At 37.9% G+C, this 14,910-nt stretch overlaps 1 protein-coding gene across 8 annotated transcripts in view; it reads left to right on the top strand.

Annotated features, from left to right (window-relative positions):
* The window catches only part of NEK10 (NIMA related kinase 10), a 332,836-nt gene that overhangs the window by 14,200 nt on the left and 303,726 nt on the right, over positions 1 to 14,910 (top strand). For 7 of the 8 annotated variants that reach the window (XR_014251269.1, XM_082415109.1, XM_082415110.1 and 4 more), the window contains 2 exons: positions 2,801 to 2,924; positions 3,343 to 3,403. Coding sequence is in view for 6 of the 8 variants with exons in the window: in XM_082415109.1 (XP_082271235.1) it covers positions 2,851 to 2,924; positions 3,343 to 3,403 (135 nt within the window). In the remaining 2 variants the exon portion in view is untranslated. The remainder of the gene's footprint in view (positions 1 to 2,800; positions 2,925 to 3,342; positions 3,404 to 14,910) is intronic. The other variant, XM_082415111.1, reaches the window with a different exon arrangement.

The raw sequence follows: 14,910 nt of genomic DNA, 5'->3' as shown, positions 1-14,910 counted from the left end.
CCTGCAAGTGAGGTTCTTGCCCTCACTTGCCCTCTGAGGAACACCTCCTCAGAAAGTTGTTTGCTTCTAGGAAATGACTTAAGAGATGAACTGCCCTCCCTGCTGCCCACCAGTTTTGAATTATAGCCTTTGGTATAGTGTTATCATTTTTGTTAATTAAAGATGGGATTAAATTAAATATTTTATAGTATTCCCAAGTTCTTGAAGTATTTTTTTGGAACAGTTTCCATTTTAACAGCCATCAAATGGAAAGGATTTTGTTTTTTATCCTAAAGGCAATTGCCTATTTCTTCTGATTTTGGTGAATTTGTTTACTGTTTAATTAAGTGAAACATTTCCAGAGAGTTATCTATTTTCACTCTTCCAGCTCAGAGAGTAGAAGCTAATCTTAAATTGATAAAACTATTAGAGGATTATTTCCTGTTCACACACTGGGTCAATAAAATTACAGAGATTAAACAAGGGAATAAGACAGTGTTTAGCAGGGTTTGATTGTGGGAGATATCATCTAGCATCAGAAGCCTGTGAGCTTTTCCACACATTTTCATGTACTAATCACTGTGACTTTCATGTCCCTGTTTCTAAAATGGTCTGGAGCTATGGTTTGAGCAGAATTTGAAGCTGACAGGCCAGTGTGTCTATGTGGAATTTTCCCTCTGTCCTTCAGGGAAAAGTAAAGTTAGATTATATTTATTTTGACTGGATTTCCATTTATTTTAGAACTTTTGGGGCATTTTAATATCTATATATGAAAAGCACTTGGATCTCTTGCTTTTGAAAAATTATGTACAGATCATCCATTCTTCCTCTTTTCCTCCCTACTCCTCCCTTTGTTCCTTCCTTTTTTCTTTCTTTCTTTTAAACAGATGCTAAATCATCTCTCTATCTGAATAACTCACAAAACATAGTTTAAAGTTCCTAAGTGGGTTTTTCTTTGCTTGTAGTAGAACCCTATATCTGGGATAGCCTCTTTTATCTTTACTAGTTTTCAGTCTGAGATTGGACATAGTAAGCATTCAATAAATATTTGTTGAAGGAATGAATCCATGGTGCTAGGTCCTGGGCACAATCCTAAAATATTGATATTGTGCTTTTCTTGGTGTGCATCTGTGATGAGAGCCTTGGTTTTCAGCTCTTAGTTCCAGCTCAACTATTTGTCACAAGTGTGACAACAATATTGGGAAAATGATTTTTAAATTATTAGATAAACTGTGTTTGTTCATTTCACAAAACTAAATTTCACTAGATTCTGTTGCAGTAAAGCACCCATTGGCACATTCCTTTTGCCTCTAAATACCTCTGAAACACTTGGATTTTGACCATCAATTTCATAATACATTGAGGCATACAATTATAGGACAATAATGCATGATTTTTCATGCCTGAAAAACACTCTGAAGTCAAGCAGTAGCATTGAAGCACAACTGGAAAATTTTACATCCAATCAAGAATTAAACCAATAGTGCATTTAATTTTGTATTTGCTATGTAATTGAAAGTATGAGTATCTTCAACTTTCTTTTTGTTTCTATTCTGGAAGCTAAAACAATTTAGTCAGAAATTGATTAAGGAAAAAGGGTAAACGAATAAATTGTTCTGCATTGGTGAACTCATAATAACCTTTTGAGTAGGAGTGGGAAATAGTATTAAAAGTTATCCTAGGAAGGGTGACCAACCATAATGACTACAAAGCCTAATTCAGAATAGTGAGATGCCTATTGGGTTGTGTTCCCAGGCTGGCAGCCTCACTGTCTGGATTGTTAAAAAACAAAATTCAATTGAGTACATTTTAAAGATCTTATTGGCTTTAGTGAGTCATGGATGGGCAGCATTCAATCTAACAGATAGAAAGGAGCTCTGAGGAACTGTACAAATGAAAGACTTTTATAGGCAGAAGAGGGCAGGAACGAGGAAGTTATTCCTCATTAGGAGTCAGTCAAAAAATGGATTGGTTATTGCAAGGTTACTTTTCCTAAAGAGGATAGAGGGTTTTATCAGGCAGCTTACCTAACTAGTGCTGATCAGGAGATTCCTGATTGGCTAGTTTAAGTTTCCATTTCTGGGAGAGACGAAACTGTAATTAAGTTAAGTTTGGTGACCCAGGGATTAGCATAAACAACTCCATTTTGATTGTGCCCATTGTCTTAGTTTTAGCAGGATGTTTGAGTGAGTTCAGGGGCTGTGCAAGACTGACCCAATTCTTGCAGAAGAGGTTATGACTAGAGTTGACCCACATGGGGATTCAGCTCGAAAACTTTAGGAATTCTGGAAACCCAAGGACATTTTGTGTGTTGCCCTTGACACTGTAATGCTTATTTGCAAGTGGGTGGGGCTTTCTCTGGGATTTTTAGGGGCATGACCCATGATGAGAGAGGAACTCCCTGAAGTAGCAGCATACTCTACTGTTAAGGAAACTTGCCGAGAAAGACAAGTAAGATGGCATAAAAGTGTCAGTTGGACTTCAGGTATTTGCTTATGTATATTTTGGAAACCCCAAATCGGGGCACTTTTTCTGACAAGCAGAACAATACTTGTTGGGGTAATGGGTCAGAATATTTGAAATCAAGAGTGACTCAGAAAATATAGGCTAAGTTACTACTATAATTATAAGCTATGCCCTAAATGTATCCAAAGGCCTTTGAATGATAGATAGTAAATGTTATTCATATTAACATTTTTATTACTGTATTACAAATAAATGTTAGTTTGTGCATATTTAAATAAATGTTATAAGTGAATTTTGCCTGCATTAATTGAGAATATTTTGGAGCACATAACCCAACTAAAGTTTTTCCTTCTAGTTTACTTTGAAAGGAATGTGATGTTAATTCTGGGGCATTGATGTTTTACCATGCCTGATCAAGACAAAAAAGTGAAGACCACAGAAAAATCAACCGATAAAAAACAACAAGGAATCATCACCAGGTAACTCCCTTCTGAGTCTTTGCTAATTATTAACTCAGGCAGTGACCAGCAACCAGATTTAATGGCTTTTTGAGAAATAGAATAGATCCTTGACAACTGCTGCTCTGGGGTACAGTGTTTACTGAAATGTTTGTGCATTTCTAGAGTTCTACAGAAACGTTTAGCATGTATATGTTTCAATCTATAAAAGCAGGCCTCCAAGTGGCAGTGCTCCATGTTACTAGTGGGTAACATGACATGGCTAGTTCACCTGGAGTCTTCTGTTGGTTGACATTGTGTTATTCTTTTTTTTTTTTTAACATCTTTATTGAAGTATAATTGCTTTACAATGTCATGTTAGTTTCTGCTGTATAACAAAGTGAGTCAGCTATATGTATACACATATCCCCATATCCCCTTGTGTTATTCTTTCTCCTAGGGACTATTCAGATCTTAAAAGACTTCTGTGCCTTTTGAACGTTCAGTCAAGCAAACAACAGGTAGTGTTTTCAAAGAATGTGCGTCCATTAACGACAGAGAAATCACATGTTTCCAAAGGGATCCATTTAACATCATATGAACGATAAGTCTATTTTTCTTTGTTCTTTCGTATGTTTTGTCTTTCTTCTAGCTGTTTCTTTCATACCTGGTTCAGGTTCAGGATGCAAGACTCTGTATCCACAGCTTTTTCATTCTTTTGCTCTCATGCCTGGGGCCCACTTTATCCTCTGTTCAGTGCCATGTGTCCTAATCAGCAAAAGCATTTCAGTATAGAAACAGAGCTCTCTTCTTTTGAATGCCCAATGTTTGACTCTGCAGAGCTCTAGGGAAGTTGATTTCTCCAAAACACTGTTCATCACCTTTCCCTTCGTCTCCCCTTCCCCACTTCTCAGGCTGCCCACTTGCTACAGCACCACTTTTGATGCTTGCTGCAAATTATATCTCACCAAAAACAGGGGAAAGGAAGGAGTGAGTTTTGGCTATTTTTACAATAGCATTTTTATTTTTTTAATAGACAGAGAAAGAATGGTACTGCTGCTTGAATTTATCTCTAAATGTTTCTTTTTGGTTTAGCTTCTGTAAGACTTTAGAGAGTCAAGAGATTAGAGGCTATCCATGGAGGTTTAGGGAATAACACAGAAATGCTAATAATAATGCTTATTTAGCACAGTCAATTAGTAAATGGCAGGGATGGGATTTGAACCCCGGGAGCCAGACTCCAAAGTCAACTGTGGTATACTTGTTAAGTAAATTTGTTTATGAGCTCATGTGGTAATACAGCCCTACTGGCTTTTGTTATATCCACTAAACTTACCAGAGAACTACAGCATTTACAAAATTTTTTTTATTGAAGTATAGTTGATTTACAATATTATATTAGTTTCAGTGGTACAACATAATGATTCAATCTTTTTAAGATTATACTCCATTTATAGTTATTGTAAAATATTGGCTATGTTCCCTGTGCTGTACAATATATCCTTGTAGCCTATTTATTTTATACATAGTAGTTTGTACCTCTTAATCCCCTACCCCTATATCACCCCTCCTCACTTCCCTTTCCCCTCTGGTAACCAATAGTTTATTCTCTGTGAGTCTGTTTCTGTTTTATTATACATATTCGTTTGTTTATTTTTTAGATTCCACATATAAGTGATAACATACAGGATTTGTCTTTCTCTGATTTATTTCACTAAGGTTAATATTTTCTAGGTCCAACCATATTGTTGCAAATGACAATATTTCATTCTCAATATTTCATTCTCTTTTATGGCTGAGTGAATTCCATTGTGTGTGTGTGTGTGTGTGTGTGTGTGTGTGTGTGTGTGTGATATATACGTGTGATATGTATATCATCTACATAAATCTGTTGATGGGCACTTAGGTTGCTTCCATGTTATGGCTATTGTAAATAATACTGCTATGAACATTAGGGTGCATGTAACTTTTCAAATTAGTGTTTTTGTTTTCCTTGGATATATACCCAGGAGTGGAATTACTGGATCATATGGTAGTTCTATCTTTAGTTTCTTGAGGAACCACCATACTGTTTTCCATAGTGGCTGCACCAGTTTACATTCCCACCAGCAGTGTTCCCTTTTCTCCACATCCTTGCCAACATTTGTTATTTGTTGTCTTTGTGATGAGAGCCATTCTAATGGGTGTGAGGTGATATCTCATTGTGGTTTTGATTTGCATTTCCCTGATGATTAACAAGGTTGAGCATCTTTTCATGTCCCTGTTGGCCATCTGTATGTCTTCTTTGCAAAAATGTCTATTCAGGTCTTCTGCCCATTTTTTAATCAGATTGTTTGTTTTTTTGATATTGAGTTGTATTAGCTATTTATATATTTTAGATATTAACCCCTTACTGGTCATCATCATTTGTGAATATTTTCTCCCATTCAGTAGGTTGTCTTTTCATTATGTTGACAGTTTCTTTGCTATGCAAAAGCTTTTAAGTTTAATTATATCCCATTTCTTTAGTTTTGCTTTTGTTTCTTTTGCTTTAGGAGACAGAACCAAAAAAATATTGCTACAGGTTATGTCAAGGAGTGTTTTCTTCTAGGAGTTTTATGGTTTCCAATCTTACATTTGGGTCTTTGATCCATTTTGAGTTTGTTTTTGTATATAGTGTGAGAAAATGTTCTAATTTCATTCTTTTACATGTACCTGTTCAGTTTTCCCAGCACCACTTATTGAAGAGACTGTCTTTTCCCCATTGTATATTCTTGCCTCCTTTGTCATAGATTAATTGACCGTAAGTTTGTGGGTTCTTTTCTGGGCTCTTGATCTATGTGTCTTTTTTGGTGCCAATACCATACTGTTTTGATCACTTGTAGCTTTGTAGTACAGTTTGAAGTCAAGGAGTTTGATCCCTCCAGCTTTGTTCTTTTTTCTCAAGATTGCTTTGGCTATCCAGGGTCTTTTGTGGTTCCATACAAATTTTAGGATTATTTGTTCTAGTTCTGTGAAAAATATCATAGGTGTTTTGATAGGGATTCCACTAACTCTGCAGATTGCTTGGGTAGTATGAGCATTTTAATGATATTAATTCTTACAATCCACAAACACAGGATATCTTTTCATTTCTTTGTGTTGTCTTCAATTTCCTTCATCAGTGTCATATAGTTGTGTTTTTTTTTAACATCTTTATTAGAGTATAATTGCTTTACAGTGGTGTGCCAGTCTCTGCTCCATAACAAAGTGAGTCAGCCATACACATACATATGTCCCCACATCTCCCACCTCCTGCATCTCCCCCCTCCCACCCTCCCCATTCCACCCCTCCAGGTGGTCACAAAGCACTGAGCTGATCTCCCTGTACTATGCGGCTGCTTCCCACCAGCTATCTATTTTACGTTTGGTAGTGTATATATGTCCATGCCACTCTCTCACTTTGTCCCAGCTTACCCTTCCCCCTCCCCATGTCAATGTCATATAGTTTTTAGAGTATAAGTCTTTTATCTCCTCAGTTAAGTTTATTTCTATGTATTTTATTCTTTTGGATGCAATTATAAATACGATTGTTTTCTTGCTTCCTCTTTCTGATTGTTCATTATTAGTGTATGGAAAAGCAACATTTTTTTGTATATTAATCTTGTATCTTGCAACTTTACTGAATTCATTTATTAGTTCTAATAGTTTTTGGTTGGAGACTATAGGGTTTTATATATATAGTATCATGTTATCTGCAACTACTGACAGTTTTACTTCTTCCTTTCCAATTGGGATGCCTTTTATTTCTTTTTCTTGTTTGATTGCTGTGGCTAGGACTTCTAATACTGTGTTAAATGCATGTGAGGAGAGTGGACATCTTTGTCTTGTTTGTGACTTTAGAGGAAAAGCTTTCAGCTTTTCACCATTGAGTATGATGTTAGGTGTGGCTTTGTCATATATGATCTTTATTATGTTGAGATATGTTCCCTATACCAACTTTGATGAGAGTTTTTATCATAAATGGATGTTGAATTTTGTCAGATGCTTTTTCTGTCTACTGAGGTGATCATGTGATTTTTATCCTTCCTTTTGTTAATGGGGTGTATCACATTAGTTGATTTGCAGATATCCTTGTGACCCTGGAATAAATCCCAGTTGATCATGGTGTATGACCCTTTTATGTATTATTGAATTTGGTTTGCTAATGTTTTGTTGAGAATTTTTGCATTTATTTTCATCAGAAATATTGGCCTGTAAGTTTCTTTTTTTGTAGTGTCTCTGTCTGGTTTTGGTATCAGAATAATGATGGCCTTGTAGAATGAATTTGGGAGTGCTCCTTCCTCTTCAATCTTTGGTAGTAGATTGAAAAGGATAGGCATTAGCTCTTCTTTGAAAGTTTGGTATAATTCCCTCGTGAACCTGTTTGGTCCTGGACTTTTGTTGGCAGAGAATTGTTTAAACTACTAATTCAATTTCACTGCTAGTGATCTGTATGTTCAGGTTGTCAATTTCCTCCTCATTCGGTCTTGGAAGATTGTATATTTCTAGAAATATATCTATTTCTTCTAGGTTTTCCAATTTGTTTGCATATAACTGTTTGAAGTATTCTCTTTAGATTTTTTGTATCTCTTTGATATTGGTTGTTATTTCTCCTCTTTCACTTCTTATGTTGTTTATTTGAATCCTCTCTCATTTTTTCTTGATGAGTCTGGCTAAAGGCTTATCAATTTTATCTTTTCAAAAAAAAAAAACCAGCATTGGATTCATTGATGTTTTCTATTGTTTTTGGTCACTATTTTATTTATTTTCTCTCTGATCTTTATTATTTCCTTCCTTCTGCTGACTTTAGACCTTGTTTCTTCTTCTTTTTCTAATTCCTATAGATGAATGGTTAGGTAGTTTATCTGAGTTTTTCTTGTTTCTTGAGATAGGCCTGTATCACTATAAAATTCCTTCTTCAAACTGCTTTTGCTGCATCCTATATAGATTTTGGAAAATTGTGTTTTTATTTTCATTTGTCTCAAGGTATTTTCTAATTTCGTCTGATTTTTTTTTTTTTTTTTAGTGACCCACTGATTTTTTTTAGTAACATGTTGTTTACTCTCCAGTGTTTGTTTTTCTATTTTTCTTCCTGTAATTGATATCTAGTTTCAAACTATTGTGGTTAGAAAAAATGCTTGATATAATTTCTATCCTCTTAAATTCGTTGAGACTTGTTTTGTGGCTTAGCATGTGATCTATCCTGGAGAATGTCCCATGTGTAGTTGAAAATAACATATATTCTACTGTTTTTGGATGAAATGTCATGTATATATCTATTAAGTCCAACTGATCTAATGTGTGATTAAGACCACTGTTTCCTTATTGATTTTCTCTCTGGATGATCTGTCCATTGATATAAGTGGGGTGTTAAAGTCCCCACTGTACAGTAATACAGTCCCTTACTGTTACTGTATTATTGTAACTTCTCCTTTTATGTCTGTTAGTATTTGCTTTATATATTTATGTGCATCTATAATAGGTGCGTTATGTGTTAATGAATTTTTATCCATTTCTTGTATTGATCCCTTTATCATAATGCTCTTCTTTGTCTTTTGTTATAGACTTTGTTTTAAAGTCTACTCTGTCTGATATGAGTGTTGCTACACCAGCTTTCTTGTCGTTTCCATTTGCGTGAAATATTTTTTCCATCCCTTCACTTTCAGTCTGTTGGTGTCTGTAGCTCTGAAGTGCATTTCTTCACTAAGCAGCATATAGATGGGTCTTGTTTTTTTATCCTGTCAGCCACCATATGTCTTTTGATTGGGGCACTTAGTCCATTGACTTTTAAAGTGATTATTGATAGGTGTGTACTTATTGCCATTTTGTTCATTGTTTGCTGGTTGTTTTGGTAGTTCTTCTCTGTTCTTCTTTCTGTTTCTTTCCCTACGGTTTGATGATTTTCTTTAGTAGTATATTTGTGTTACTTTCTCTCTTGTTTTTGTGTACCTATTGTAGGTTTTTGATTTGTGGTTACCATGGGGTTTATATATATCTTGACTTATAACTATATCTACTTGTTTTAAACTGATAATTATTTAAGTTCAAACACATTCTAAAAGATCTACATTTTTTACTCCCCTCCCCCATGTTATGTCTTTTTGATGTCATCTTCATGTTTATCCCTTAACAGTTTGTTGTAGTTATAGTTGATTATACAACTTTTTTTCAAATCTTTCTACTAGCTTATTTAAGTGGTTGATCCACAGCCTATACTATATATTTGCCTTTACTAGTGGAATTTTTTTCTTTCCTCTAAATTCTTACTTCTTGTTGTAGCCTTTTCTTTGCCACTTAAAGAAGACCCTTTAACACTTCTTGTAGGGTCATTTTAGTCCTGATGAACTCTGTTAATTTTTGCTTGTCTGAAAAGCTCTTTATCTCTCCTTCAATCATGAATAATAACCTTGCTGGGTAGAGTATCCTAGGTTTTAGATTTCTCTCCTTTCAGCTCTTTAAATATATCTGCCACTCCCTCCTGGCCTGCAAAGTTTCTGCAGAAAAATCAGCTGATAGCCTTATGGAGGTTCCCTTGTATGTGACTGTATTTTTCTCTTGCTGCCTTTTGAATTCTCTCTTTCTCTTGAACTTTTGCCATTTTAATTATGATATGTCTTGGTGTGGGTCTCTTTGGGTTCATCTTGTTTGGGACCCTATGTGCTTCTCATACCTGAATATCTGTTCTTTCTAAAGGTTTGGGAAGTTTTCAGCCATAATTTTATCAAATACATTTTTGACCCCTTTCTCTCGCTCTTCTCCGTCTGGGATCTCTATAATGCGGATGTTAGTATGCTTGATGTTTGTCCTAGAGGTCCCTTATTCAATTGTCACTTTTAAAATTTGCTTTTCTTTTTGCTGTTCTGATTGGGTGATTTCTATTATTCTATCTTCCAGATCACTTATACATTCTTGTGTATTGTCTAGTCTGCGGTTTATTACTTGTATTGTGTTTTTCATTTCAGGTATTGTAGTCTTCAGCTCTGACTGGTTCTGTTTTATATTTTCTAGTTTTTTTGTTAAAATACTCACTGTGTTCATCTATTCTTTTCCCACGTTCAGTTAGCATTCTCATTAATAATGCTTTGAACTATTTACCTGGTAAAAGCATTATTAAATTATAATGCTTTGAACTCTTTACCTGGTAAAAATTATTTCATTAGTTGTTTTTTTTCAGGTTTTTTTTTTTCTTCTTCTTTCATTTGGAACAAATTCCTCTGTCTTCTTATTTTGCTTAATTTTCTCTGTCTCTGTGAAATTACGTGAAACAGTTACCTAATCCGGTCTTGAAGGCATGTCCTTGAGTGGGAGCATACCTATGCAGTCTGTGTGTGCCCAGTGGCTTTGGTGGGAGAGCTGGATCCGATGTGAGCCCAAGGTCATGTCTTCCCCCAGAGTGTGCTGGCAGCTCTCACTATGGTTGGAGGTGGGGCTGGAGACAGAGGGGATAGAGCCAGAACCAGGTGTGAGCCAGGGCTTCTCCTGTACTTAGTGGCCATCACTGCTCTATCACGGGCAGGGTGGGGCCCGAGTTGCTGGAGCAGAAGCCCTGAGGGTTGGGTCTAAGCTAGACCCACCGCCCCTATGAAAGCCAGTAAAGGCCACCCTCACTCTGTTTAGATGCTGTGCTGGGTCCAAGCTGGCTCTGTCCCCCTCCAAGTGTGAACCCTCCTCAACTATGGCAGCCTTCACTCTAGTGGGGGACTGTGCTGGATCTAGAGGGGCCAGAGCAGGCATGCAGCATGGGTTGGGGTGTGCTCTGGGGTGGTCGCGGGAAACCAGCCGGAGCCACAGGCAGCTTCAATCTGCTTCCTCTGCCTTGTTCCCATGAGTAAGCAAGCATGTGAATGCTCTTCATGGGCAGAGTCTTGGTTTCTTACAGCCCTCCTGTAGGTCCCACTGGTTTTCAAATCAGCTAAGAGGACTCATCTTTCCAGTGTCGGCCCCCAGGTCTGGGGTTCCCAGTATGTGGTTCGAACCCCTCACTCCCCAGGGAGGATCTCTGAACCCGTGATATTATCCTCCTCTTCTGTGTCTCCTCCCAGGGGCACAGGTTGACCCCATCACTTCTCCTCCAGTTGAGGCACAGAGAAGTTAATGGCTTTCTCAAGATCATACAGCCAACTAATGGTAGGTACAGATCTAACCAAATACTCCATCTTTGCAATGTGTGCCTCTAACCACTGAGATATCTTTTAAATGATTTGGGAAGTTAAATTCAAAAAATAGCTGGATAAGCATTGATTTGAAGAAAACATGGCCTTAAAATATTTTTCTCCTCTTCCTTCTTCTCTGTTTTTAAGCCTATAACCCCACCCTCGCCCCAGGAACTCTTTTCTTCTCACCTGTCTATTTCAGCATCACTTACTCTTTGTCCGTCTCCACACTGCTAAAACAGTCTTCCTGGCCCACTGCTTACTGATAGTCATGAGTGGGTGCCACACATCAAGTTCACTCTTTCTTAGTAAAGGAAGCACAGTGACTCAGCATTCAGATTTGGTTGTATCAATAGTTTCCATTCTTTCTCACTGTACATCCTAAGATGTAACCAGAATGTCAAATATTTCTACTTTTTGCTTTTTCTCAAATTTGTCCTTCTCCCAAGTTTCTTTTCTATAAAACCTTACCTATTTCCAGGACCAAGATCTAATGATAGCACCTCCATAAAAAAGCTTTCCTTTATCTTCCATTCCAGAAGTGATCCCTTTCTTCCCAAAGTACCTTCTTTCAACATTGTAGCATTATTTTTTTCTGTGCTTTGGAAAGACTTGTCTACATTTCTAATTTCCTGAGAGATTATACGTTTCCAACTTTGACTTTTGGTTCCGGTTCACTGTATCCTCTATTCGGTGAGCTCTTGGTCAGTTTTCACCAAATTGAATTGTAACTTAAAAATTAGATGACCTCATGGGTACGTATAACCACCTGGCTAGTGTAAAAGAGACACCAGTGGTGGGTTTGGGCTCTGCTTGTCCAGCTTTGAAGTCCACGCTCGCTGGATCTGTTGTGCCTTCTCTCAACACCACTCCCTTGCTAACACCTGGCAGGCTTAAAGTAAATTTAAGAGTTTTCCCCCCTTTAACCAATTTTAGAATTTGCAATCTGTTGTCTGACAAGTTCACATGGCATATCTTTTTGTAAAGTATTTCACACATTTAAAAACGCATGTTTGTAATGCTTGAATTATTCAGAAAGTGCATAGTTCTAAGAAAAAAATGAAAATAACTGCTCATTTATATAAATGTCCTGAGGGTGACAAAATTCATTCTTAATTCTGTTTATAAAACTTTCATGCATTTGTGATTTTGAAATAATAAATGTTATCCTAAACACCCTATTCTCCTTTCTGTAAAATAATGCGGAGACATTTATAGGAGAAGAAAGATATTGGAGAGGATAAATCAAGAATTTGTTTATATCTTGATTGCTCCAGAAAGAGTGTAAGGTGGCTTATGAAGATATGTAAAGTACTGAGATTATCATAAAAGAAAAACAAGGTTTGGGAACAAAGTAGACTCAGAGTCCAGAGGAAATGACCATCAAAATATGCAAGTTGGCCACACATTAGGCTCTAAGATTTTTAGCAGTCAGTTTGAAAAGGGAAGCCTGAGGATTAAGGCCCACTCACCTGAATTTCTGTTCTAACAAGACCTGACCTGTCACTTACAAATGAACCAAGATGGCCAATTAAGCAGTTGCAGAGGGAAGTGTACTTTGTGGGTTTGGGCAGAGAATTACAAGAACTGGATGTCCTTCATCTGAATCTCTAATGAGCCAAGCCCTTCCTCATTGTTGCGTCTGTTTCCCTGTTCTACTTTCGCTCTCATCCTGTTTGCTCTGTGAGTCTCTGCATACCTTGCTTCACCACCTTAGAGACTGCTGTTCTGAGGACAGTTCTGTTGTCACAGAAGTGGGGACAGAGACACACTGAGGCAGAGGAGCCCCTTCATCGTAAGCAGGATAAGAATAATCATAATCCAGTAAAACCAAATACTTCAAGAAAAAGAATTGCCCCAGGGTTGTTGAAGCAAAGTAAAACCATAAAGTTGGTTGGAGGTTTCACCAGAGATTTTCAGAAGTCTTGAAATAATTTGCCTTGAGCTGGAATTAAATTTTTTTCCTACATTTAAAACCATAGGGAGCTGAGAAATTGGTTTGCAATTAGGAAAAAAAAGATGAAAGAAAGATAGAAAAATAATTCATTACAGGCCCATTAATTGCCTTGAAATAAAAGAGGTCTTGATAGATGATGTGGAAAGAAAAAGTCTAAGGCACTGTTGTTGTGCTCTGAGACACCAGGACTAGGAACGGCAGTTATGGTTTCCACGGCCAGTGGACACTTGAATCCTGTAGGAGAGGCACGGGAAGTGGCTGGGTGGATTCTGAGGAGGATGAGGAGTCCACTTTTAGCTCAAGTCACAAGAAAGGACATGATTCTTGGAAAATGGGCTGGCTGTCCTCTGGTGGAATTGCTGGGAAAGGCAGTCTGGGTGAAGCGAGTAAAATAATCAGATATCTGAAGGAAAGAACATAACACGCACTGAAGCAAAATGGTGACTAGACATTTCTGTTGAAAGTAGTGATAAATAAAGATGTAAGAAACTGTGCAATGTCTGAAGGCCTATCTACAAATTTTGTATCTATCACATAAGCAACAGAGAAGGTTGAAATTTCCAGGCAGAAGTGACATGATCAAATTTTTAGGAAGGTCCTTCACTTGAATCTCTAGTCTCTTTCCTTTCCACTCATGCTACTCAAGCTGCACAGGGACCTGCCACTTTCTAGAGCACATGTAGTTTTTCTCTGCCTTCCAGCCTGTGTAAAAATCTGCCTGGAATACTCTGGAATATTCCGGGCATCCTGGTCCATGACCCACCCTATCTCTCTTTTACTTTCTACCACAACAAACCCTTGTTCACTCATTTTGCTGTGTGTTCTAGTGCTAGTTGACCCCCAACCCCCCCACTGGACTGTAAACTTTTTGAGAAGGAAGAGGCTGTGGCTATCCTGCTCACTATATACCCAGTGTCTCACACATCTGGCAAGTGATGTGTCTGCAACACATGCGCTGAGCAAATGAACGTGTCTGGAGATGAATCAGTTTAGCAAAGAGACTGGGGATGAAGTGAGCTTCCCATTCCACAGTAGGTAAAGTAGGTATCCCATTCCCACTGGATCTGTGAGAGGTGCTAAGAACACAAAGACAGACAGATGTGATGCTGCCCTCAGGGTGGCCAAATTCAGGGGGAAAGGCTGATGTGTCGTGCAGACGTAGTATGAGATTGTGATAAGTGCTGTAAGAGAGATTGGCACAGTAATGCCACTGGGTAGGGAGTGACTGGCTCCACCAGGGAGGCTGGGGCAGGTGATCTCCAGGAGCTGTGTGTGCTGAGCCCTGAAAAGTGGTAAGCAACTGTGGCCACAGCATGCTCCTGGGCAGGAGTGGATGCATGCTTACACTGCATGCTTTCTGGGATGGGTGACCAGTTTAATGCACCTACAACTTAGGGAGTTGTTTTTATTCACCCCAACTTTTTGTTTTTTTATTTTATGTGGACTTATAGTCAAATCTAACGTTGTAAAAGGAGATGACGCTGGGCTGAAAGACAGGGAAAGAACACAGGGGGACAGATTTTCATCTCAGCCTGAAGGAAACCTTGGGCAAGAGTAGGACTCTGAAAAGCAAATGGGCTGACTCAAGATAGTGTTTCTCATCATTGGCGATACACCAGAGATGTTGGAGGAATGAGAGTGTTGGAGAGGAAGGGTGATTGCCTGGATTTGAATCCCAGCTGTGCCCCTTGTGAACTATGGGCCCTAAGTCACTTAGCCCTCTGTGCCTTAGTCCTCTCATCATAAAATGGTATTTACCTCATACGGTCATTATGAGGATTAAATAGATTTAAACCTGCAAAACACTTAGAGCAGTGCCTGGCATGTGGTAACTACCACACAAGTGTTATCTGTGTTGATGGTGATGATGATGATCATGATGGTGATCATGATGATGATGATGATGATGATCTTTATG

The sequence above is a fragment of the Balaenoptera physalus genome (assembly GCF_965194825.1).
Source record: "Balaenoptera physalus genome assembly, chromosome: 11".
Classification (NCBI taxonomy): Eukaryota; Metazoa; Chordata; class Mammalia; order Artiodactyla; family Balaenopteridae; genus Balaenoptera; species Balaenoptera physalus.
The sequence above is the reverse complement of the archived record's forward strand: the minus strand, read 5'-3'. Positions and strand labels throughout refer to the sequence as shown.